At 60.0% G+C, this 9,363-nt stretch overlaps 1 protein-coding gene across 1 annotated transcript; it reads left to right on the forward strand.

Annotated features, from left to right (window-relative positions):
* The first annotated feature begins 975 nt into the window (after positions 1 to 975).
* On the forward strand, positions 976 to 4,211 carry SIX1 (SIX homeobox 1). The gene is made up of 2 exons (XM_052783470.1): positions 976 to 1,839; positions 2,884 to 4,211. The coding sequence occupies exons 1-2, from the start codon at positions 1,280 to 1,282 to the stop codon at positions 3,170 to 3,172; spliced, it is 849 nt and encodes a 282-aa protein (XP_052639430.1). The 5' UTR covers positions 976 to 1,279; the 3' UTR covers positions 3,173 to 4,211.
* Positions 4,212 to 9,363: the final 5,152 nt, after the last annotated feature.

Here is a 9,363-nt window from a genome sequence, read left to right on the forward strand (position 1 = left end):
GCCGCCTCGGCCACAAACGGGCTGCTCCTAACTTTGAGCATTTACAGTCAAATAAATCCGAATGTCTTTAGTGAAGACAAACAGGTTTTAAAGAGCCCCGCGACGGTTATTAGCACCCGCGGAGCGAACTCGTTCTTGAATCAAAAGCCTTCTGGAGTGTGCTTAAAATAGTGGTTTCGACTTATCTAATCAAAGATAAATACAGTCATAAAGACACCCTCTTCCCACCGCTCCCCTGCCCTTATCTCACCGCATTGTCCTCATCTCCCAGCCCGTCCTTGCTACTGACAATAGATTAGCTTTGCTTAGGGAGCCTAATTGTTTTCTGCTTTTTTTTTTTTTTTTAAATAATTGCTTTGGAGCGAGGTGTGCAAATGAGGATTAGGCTAATGAAAGCGCCGCCGGTAGGTGCAGTTTTCCTGCCCGCCTTCCGCGGGGGATCCGCGGGGCTGCCCCGGACCTGCCGCGCCGCCCCCGCCGGGAGCTCCCCCCCCCCCCCGCCGGGGCCGAGCAGGGAAGGGGTGCGGGGGACGGGACGGGGACAAGGAGGGGGCGCACGGGCCCCGCGTCTTATTTAGCTATTCACTTCAAGCATTATTTATTCATCCCCAGCATTAAGGTGATTAAATACGGGCTGGCTTGGCAGGGCGGGGGGCAGGAGTTTGGGGCGGGGGGGGGGGGTTGTGGAAGAGTGGAAGAAAGAAAGACAAAGTCCGCCGGGAGCGACTTCCCCGGGGATGCGCCCGCGGGGTGCGGGGCGGCGCGGCTCCCCCCGCCGGGACCGGGGCCGGGTCCGTGGCCGCACCCGCGCAGAGGCGGCGGCGGGAAGCGCAGCCGCGGCGGCCGTAGGCCGGGGCCGGGTCCCCGCCGCCAGGCTCCGCCCGCCCGTGCCGAGGCTCTGCCCGCCGGGCCGGGCTGGGCTGGGCTGGGCCGGGCTGGGCTGGGCTGGGCTGGGCCGGGCCGGGCCGGGCCCAGCCGCGGCGGGGGCCGAGCCGCGGGCGCCCAATCAGCGCGGCGCGGGGGCTCGGGCGCTTTAAGCGCGGCGGCAGCGGAGCGGGGACAAAGTCCCCCCCGGCGCCGCGACGAGCATCCCCGCTCGCCCGCCCCCGGCTGCCACCGCGCCTCCCCGCTCTGGGGCCGGGACCGGGACCGGGACCAGGACCGGGCCCCGGCCCGGCGGGCGGCTGCCCCCCGCCCCTCCGCCGCCGGGCTCCCGCGGGGTGCCCGCCTCCGCCTCCTCCTCCTCCTCCTCCTCCCGCCGCCGCCGCCGCGCTCGGCCATGTCGATGCTGCCGTCGTTTGGCTTCACGCAGGAGCAGGTCGCCTGCGTCTGCGAGGTGCTGCAGCAAGGGGGGAACCTGGAGAGGTTGGGCCGGTTCCTCTGGTCGCTGCCGGCCTGCGACCACCTGCACAAGAACGAGAGCGTCCTGAAGGCCAAGGCGGTGGTGGCCTTCCACCGCGGCAACTTCCGCGAGCTCTACAAGATCCTGGAGAGCCACCAGTTCTCCCCCCACAACCACCCCAAGCTGCAGCAGCTCTGGCTGAAGGCTCACTACGTGGAAGCCGAGAAACTGCGGGGCAGACCCTTGGGCGCCGTCGGCAAATACCGCGTCCGCCGAAAATTCCCTTTGCCCCGCACCATCTGGGACGGCGAGGAAACCAGTTACTGCTTCAAGGAGAAATCCCGGGGCGTGCTGCGGGAATGGTACGCCCACAACCCCTACCCGTCCCCCCGGGAGAAGCGGGAGCTGGCGGAAGCCACCGGGCTCACCACCACCCAGGTCAGCAACTGGTTCAAGAACCGGAGGCAGCGGGACCGAGCGGCGGAGGCCAAGGAAAGGTACTTGCCACCCCCCCATCCCCTCCGTGCCCCCCCCCTTTTCTCCCCGGTCCCCCGTACGGGGAGCGCGGCGAGCACTCGGCGGCGGCTGGGGAAGGAGCGGCGAAAATACCTCGCTCCCTCCAAATCCCATTTTTTCCTAAACCGCGTTGCGTTTTGTCCCTCCGTGGAAACCCAAGTGGGTTTTCCACCCGGGATCCACCGGCCCCACCGCCCGACCCCACCTGCCCGGGGCGGGTGGCGGTGGTGGTGGTGGGGAGGGAACAGCGAGCCCCTCACCGTCTTCTCCAGGCCTCTCCGCCGCCTTTGTTTGCTGCCTGCCGTCCCGACCAAACCGGCAGCGATACGGTCCCGGGAGCCTCCGGGGAAGCGTTAGGGGATGACGGGTCGGGTATTGCTGGGAGATCGGGCAGGGTAACTCCGAAGCCCCAGAGGAGGAGAAAGATGCAGCCCCGGGATGGAAAGGGTAGGAACCGGGAGGGAAACCGGGATGGGGACGCGCTGACCGGGCCGAGCCGCCGTCCCGTACCGAGGCCACCCCGGGCGGCGGTACGGGACGGCGGCTCGGCCCGGCAAAGCAGCCAGCCACGGATGGCATCGCTTCACTTTTTTGTCTCCTCCAGCAACCTCCCCACCGAGCCTCTTAAAGAAAATCCCACAGCCTGCTCGTCCCCGGGGCCGCGCTTTCATTTTTAATTAAAAAGAGAAAAAAATCATTCCCCCCCCCCAAAAAAATTTCCCCCCTTCGACTTTTCACCTAAATTACCGGGCTGTGCGGTGTACGCCTATTTCTAGAGGGTAAAAAGAAATGGGGACGGTCCGTTATGAAAATATTAGGTGGGTTGGTTTTTGTTTTTTGTTTTTTTTTTTTTTTTCTGGGAGAGGTATCTTGCTCCCACGATGAAATAAAACGCAAAGGATTTACTGAGGGCATTAGCACAGCGCCCATCCCCGGCGCCTCCCGCCTGCCGTAACATCCCCGTTGTGTTTTTGTTTTGTTTGGTTTGGTTTGTTTTTTTTTTTTTTTTTTTTGCTTTTCCGCAGGGAAAACACGGAAAACAACAACGCGGCCACCAACAAACCGAACCAACTCTCGCCTCTGGATGGGAGCAAACCCCTCATGTCCAGCTCCGAGGAAGAATTTTCTCCTCCCCAAAGCCCGGATCAGAACTCGGTCCTGCTCTTGCAGGGGAACCTCAGCCACGCCAGGAGCTCCGGCTACTCCCTGAGCGGCTTAGCCACATCCCAGACCCCTCACAGCCTCCAAGGCCACCAGCTCCAGGACTCGCTGCTGGGACCCCTCACGTCCAGCCTGGTGGATCTGGGATCCTAAAGGCCCGCGGCGGGCGGCCGGAGGATCGGGAGAGGAGGTTCTGCTTGGGGACAGAGGCTCTGGGTTGTACATAGAGGACAGTACCCGGTTTTACAGCTCACCCGCTGATTCTTGACGGGACTCTCGGCTCTTTTCACACAACCCCACATCGGCTCCTGGTCCAGTTCCCCCCCAGCGTCTCCCGCTACCACCACGATTTTATTTTTTTTTAATTTTTTTTTTTCCACGTAGCCAAACGCAGAGAGCGGCAGAAACCCTCAGCCCTTCGAGTTCAAGCAAGCTGGTCCCAAAGGGAATTACAAAAAGAAAAAAGAAAAAAAAAAAGGAAAAAAAATGGAAAAAAAAATCCCAAACCAAAACAACCAACCCCAGCTGGATCCGATTCCACCCAAATAAATCCCAGCCCCGCTGGCCACGGTGGGGCAGGGGTGGCCGGCGCATCCCTGCTGCTGCCCGGCCGGGTCCCCGCGGGGCCGGCGAGGAGCCGGGACGGAGGCAGAGGGAGCGAACGGCTGTACCCAGCCCTGGGTTGTAGCGGGAGGAGGGAGGGGAAGTTACGTTTACATTTTTCATATTTAGCCTTACCAGAAAGATTTCGATGTAGTTTAAATTTAAAAAAAAAAAAAAGGGAAAAAAAAAAGGCAAAAGCTGCAGTATTAGAGTTTTAACAAGTGCCTATGTCTTAAGGCGGCTGTGCGAGGCAGTCAGCGAGCGAGCTCCCGTGGGCCCATGCCCCCCCGGCTTCCTTCTCCTCGGTGGTGAATTGCATCGATGTGGCTAAAAAAATAGGAGAATATGAAGAATACTAATAAAAGTCGACGGCCGTATCCTCCTGAACGACTATTCCTCAGGCTGCCCCGCCAGCTCCACGTTGCCTTCTCCCGTCCGTCCCCGCTCACCGCCTTCCTCCTTCGGCTTGCAGAGAGCCCGCGGACGACGCTGTCTGCCTCGAGTATTTGTTACCAAAAATCGCATGTGCTTTCAGGTTTCTTTTCTATTGTACCTAAACAGTCTAAATTAAACAGCGCTGATGGCAGAACACCCAGGCTGAGCTTTCCTTTGCGGGGGCGAGCCCGTGCCCCACTGCCCACCCTTACTCCCCTCACCCGGCGGGCTGCATCGGAGGAGCTTCGGGGCTGCGGGGGGAGCCGGTGCCTTCGTAACCGAGGAAGGAAGAAGGGGAGAGGGGACCCACCGGAGCGGCTTGCGTGGGCTCGCCCCGTGGGAGCCTGGCGCCCGGCCGGGAGGGAGCGGCTCGCCCCCGCCGCCCGCCCCGTCGGGGCCTCGCTGCGGCCGGTTCCCCCCCCTCCCCGTTAGCGTTTTGCATCATTAGGCGCGTGTTTATTTAAGTCTCTGCCGTGTTTGTTCTCGGGGTCTTGGGCCATGGAGAAATGTCACCCTCTGCAGGAGGGTCTCGCCCGGCCGGAGCGCTCCGCGTCCCTCCCGCTCAGTCCCCACCCGCGCCTGCCGCCCCCGGCACCCGGACGCGCTCCGGAGCCCCCCGCGGAACCCCCCACCCGCGCCGGGACGGGGCTGCGGATCCCTCCGTGTCCCCCCCGTCGCCCTCCTCGGCTCCGGCTGCGGGGGGAGCCGGGGGCCCGGTGCCCGGGCTGCCGAGACGGTTCCCCTCCGCCCTCCGGCCTGGCACCGGCCGCCCCCCCGGGGCTGCCAGCCCACATCCCGCCGGGCTTCCTGCGCCCCCGACCCTTTGCGGGGGCATGGCCGGGACAGTGGGGGACCCCCCCACCCCGCCCCGGGCGGGACCCAACGTGGCTCCGTGGGAGCAGGGCGAAGGGCGCAAAAACCGCCCGCGGGCGCGCAGCTGCGTGTTTGCGCGCATCCACGGCCGCGGGTGGAGCCGGGGCAAAATCCGACGTCGGGTGGGAGCACGGAGCCCCCCCTCGGTGCGCAGCGAGCCCGGCCCCGCGGGGACCCTGGGGACGAGACGGGACGGGACGGGAGGGGACAGGAGGGTCTGTGCCCCCCGGTCCAGCCTCGCCCTCTGCCCCACGCGGGGACCCTCATCTCCCTTCCCGGGGGACTCATCCAGCCCCGCCGTGATCCGCCACGAAGCAGCGCAGGGCCCCCCAGCCCCTCGGGCAGAAAGGGGGGAACCCCCAGGGAAATGAGGGAGATTTTTAGGGTGAGCAGCCGCGGGCTTTGCGCCCCGAGGGTGGATAAGCTCCAGCTCCGGTTTGTTGATTTTTTTTGGTTTGTTTTTTTTTTTTTTTTTCCCCAAGCCACGGACTCGGTGAAAAGGAAGGATAAATATTGCCCGGGGCTCCAGCCCTGCGCGGCTGGAAAACCAAGCAGGGACTTGCAACCCGGGGGTTATTTTCAAAGCAAACCGCGCAGAAACGCTTCATGTGCGCAGGCAGCGGCAGGGCTGACTTTTGGGGGAGGGTGAGCTGCCAGGGGGGGTCCCCCTTGCCCCAACACCCCCCCCCATTCTCCCCCAGCGCAGACCTGCGGGCCGGGGCTGCTGTCAGGCTGCAGAACGGCACCGCGCAGCACCGCGCAGGGCCGCGCATGTTGCGCCCCGCCGCCCCCCCTCACCCCCGGCCGCAGAGCCTTGCCCACACCCCGACCCTCCATTTCCCTAACAGGGAGAGGGATGAGGTTGCCAAGAGGTGGATGGTGGTAAGAAAGGATGAAGGATGCTGAGGGACACCCCCCCCCGCCCCGGGGAAATACCCCCCCGGCTGGGGAAGGGGCCGGCGGGCAGGTAGGATGGGGGAGGCCCTGGAGCTGAGCCAGGCGCAGGTTGCTGAGCTCTCCTCCATTAGGCTTGACCTCGCAGCAAGCTTTTCACAGCAAAGTCAGCCTGGGGAGGCAGCCCCAGGCTGTTTCTCACCTTGCTCTGCTTTGTATTTCCACCGGCAGGAAGGAGTTAATTCCCCCCCCCCCCGCCCTCGCCCCCACTCCCGCTCACCTCCCAGGACAGATTTCACACTGTGTCCAGGTCAGCCAAAAAAGGGGAGGAAATAGAGAACAGCGGAATGATTAATTCTACCTGCTTTTCCCATGAGTGATCACCTGCTTTCGGGGTCATGAATAGCAGGTAGCTCTCCCCGTCTCCAGCTCTGAGAGGCTCATTTGTCTGGTGACAGCTGAGTGACAAGACCTGAAATCCGAGCCCTCAACTTTGCCTGATGTGTGGATAAAACCCTGGATGTTCCCTCAAACATTTCAGGAAATGAAAGTTGTAACGCGATCCCTTGTGCGCCCACATCTCCCCCAGCAACACACAAAAGCTCAAAGGAACCTTCTCGGATTAAATTCAGCCTGGAGAGGATGGAAGGAAAATGGAGAGCAGGCTGAGAAAGCTGGAACTGGCAGGCTTTTCTTCAGCACTTATTGGAAATGTCTGTCCAAAGCAGGGATTTAGAAAGGTCACCTCTACTGTAAGCACCTCTTCCTCCGGCAGAGTCAGAGGGGCAGCCCGCTTCTCCCTAGCTTACCTCCGCGTTGGGGGCAGCCCGGAGAAGGGGGGAAGAGGTTACACTTAGAGTCCCCGAGCAGGAAATTCAGTGTATAAAAACAAATGCCCAACGAGAAAGCCAGCCCGCCTTCCTCTCTCCTCGTTTCATTTCCCGGGTCACGTTGAGCCAGCGTTGTCCCACGCGTGAGCCGCACGCCCGCTCTGCCCCTGCCCCGCTGCCGGCCCCTGCCCGGCTCCGCTTCCCCGCTGCCCCCCGGCCCCACAGAGGGGCAAGTACAACCCGGCTCTTGGCCTTCGTAACCCTGGGCCACGTGCTGGCAAATCCTCCGCAGAGGCCCGCGGTGAAGAGTGGATGCTTGCTCAGCCGATGGATTTAAATGCAACATTTCCAGGCCTGGCTCCCTAAAGCTCATGCATGCCCAGCTGCAACGCCAGGATCCTGGAGCCGCGTTGTGGTTAGGAGACATTTGTACCCTGGGTCTTTGCAAACCCGGCCTGCTCAGCCAGATGTCGGAGCTTCATTTTGAACACGCAGGTTTGGAAACATCGGCAGCTGGAACGAGGCAGGGTGTGCGGTACAGGCAGGATTGGGCCAAGGCATCCGGACTCCCTCCCTCCCGGGTAGATGCATTTATCGAGTCGCCCGTCACTAGGCAGCCAGCGGCTGCTTGTGCTGTTATCCGGCCTGAAGATAAAGTACTATTTAACAATTGTTTAACTATTATTGAAGTGCTTCAGACTCTGCAGACCTGTAAAGAAAATGGCACATGCCCCAAGATAACTCTTCACCTCTGAGCTTCTCCCTTACTCCTGCTTTCCTCCAGTGAGTGGAGAGCAGCTCACAGACACTGCATGGGCACAGGTGGAAACCTCCCTGTCTGTCTAGTCGGTACGCGTCGTCGTCAGTAATTTTGCATCTGAGGAAGTGCTCACTATGGGGTGATGCTGCTGGGGGCTGGGTCTCTGTATACGTTGCCTTCAGAGGCAGGTGCTTTAACCTGCCTGATGCATGCGGACGTCATTAACAGCAGCAGAAGCAGTAAAGGTAGAGCCAACATGGTGCTTGGCTGACCTGGCTGCGATAATTCGTCTTCAAGGGTGGATTTTGCTGTTCCTGCTGGGGCCGAAGCCATCAGGTTTTCGGAGGGCACCAGGTGCTGTGTGGGGAGAGCAGAGGTGGCAGAGCCCAGATCTACAGGAGCTTTGGTTCAGCTCAAGTGTACAAAGTAACCTGAGACACCGTCATCTTTCCCAACTGGATGTGGATGCAATTTTAAATATGGAAACGGTGGAAAATTTGCTTTAATCTTCAGGCAGAGAGCGCCAAATTACCAGGTTTCCCAGAGATTATCAGCGCTCGCCCCAACAGCAGCCTGATGCTGTCTGGAAGGAGGGCACCAGGCTTGAACCCCCATCCCGTGCCACCCCGTCTTTCCTTCCAGCTGGACTTGTCGCCAAGCGCAGGAACATTTCCTCTCTCCCCATGGTTTCTAGCATTTGCTCCCACCTCCCCAAATTTTAAACAGAGGTTGAACTTTCTCCAGAGCATAAAATCCCAATCCTAATAACAAGGTTAAAGAGGCAGATTTAGTTCAATTACAATTTCCTGTTTTCACTTGTGCAATGCTTCTGGAAAATGCCTCCGTGGGCAGAGTAGCTCCTTCCCATCTCTGCCTTAGCTTCTCATCCGCAGCCTAGTTCTGCTAGGGTTGCTTCGGTACGGTGCCATACCCGCTCAGACTCCCACGGCTTTCAGCCGTGATAGAAAAGGTATAGAAGATCCTCACGCCTGCTTCTCAGGGTGGAAGAAAGGGGAAAAACTCATCTTTTTCTGACTTAAGGATGGAAAAGCTTTTAAGCTAATAGCTGGAGCAGGTATCGGCCCTGTTTTACAGGAGGGGAAACTGAGACCCAGGGAGACGACAGACCTGCTGAAGGTCAGAGCAAGGGCAGATGACGAAGCGGGGAGGGAGGCTGCCCCGCACCGGCGGCTGGTGCTCCGTGCGCCCACGCTGCCTCCCTTTATAGTCCCCATAATAAGTCGCCGCAGCTTATCATTATGTAATACAATATTCCTAATAATACAAGACAAAACCAATTGACTAAAAAACAATGCCAAATGAGGCTTGTGGCTAACACTCCCTGAAGAAATTGTCTCTTTTCTAGAATTGAAAAAAAAACCCCAAGCAAATTAGAAACAATTGAAAAATGAAATCACATCTGCAAACCATCAGGGCACTTCTCCTGAGCCCTGAAGGATGCCTGTCCCCCCCCGCCACTGTTCCTGCTGCCCAGTACAGGGTGGTGGGTGTCACGGGGACCCGCAGCGCCGGCCGTGCAGGCACAGGAGGGATTTTTCTGTGGACAGGCGTGGTCTCAGCGTGTGCTTCATTCAACAGAAGGGCTGCATCACGGTAGAACAAATCAGAGGTGTATTTAGGGAATTAAGATCTTCATATGCTTAATCTCCTGGAGCCAGCGGAGAAGCAGGGAGAGAAAAAGTGCAAGAGGGAGGGAGCACCAGCTTAAAAACTGCTGTTCCCTTCCTGGGAGCCCTCCAGGGCTAGGCTAGAGGCACTGGCACAAAGAAACCTCAGAATTTGCCCAAGCGCTTGGCCATGGGCTGCTTGGTTCCCCATAGCCAGAGGCTGCCTTCTGCCCACTTCGGCAGGGCTTTGCCTGCATCGCTCCTCTGCAGGAGCAGAACCGAAGCGAGTGGGAGCTGGGAAGGGTGAGCAGGCTCAGCAGC

This window comes from Harpia harpyja, chromosome 3 (genome assembly GCF_026419915.1).
Source record: "Harpia harpyja isolate bHarHar1 chromosome 3, bHarHar1 primary haplotype, whole genome shotgun sequence".
Taxonomy (NCBI): Eukaryota; Metazoa; Chordata; class Aves; order Accipitriformes; family Accipitridae; genus Harpia; species Harpia harpyja.

Excerpts from the sequence above, each read along its gene's own strand:
- SIX1 (XM_052783470.1), top strand. The coding sequence starts at position 1,280 with ATGTCGATGCTGCCGTCGTTTGGCTTCACGCAGGAGCAGGTCGCCTGC. Across the intron at positions 1,840-2,883 it reads GCGGCGGAGGCCAAGGAAAG|GGAAAACACGGAAAACAACA; the intron begins GTACTTGCCACC and ends GCTTTTCCGCAG.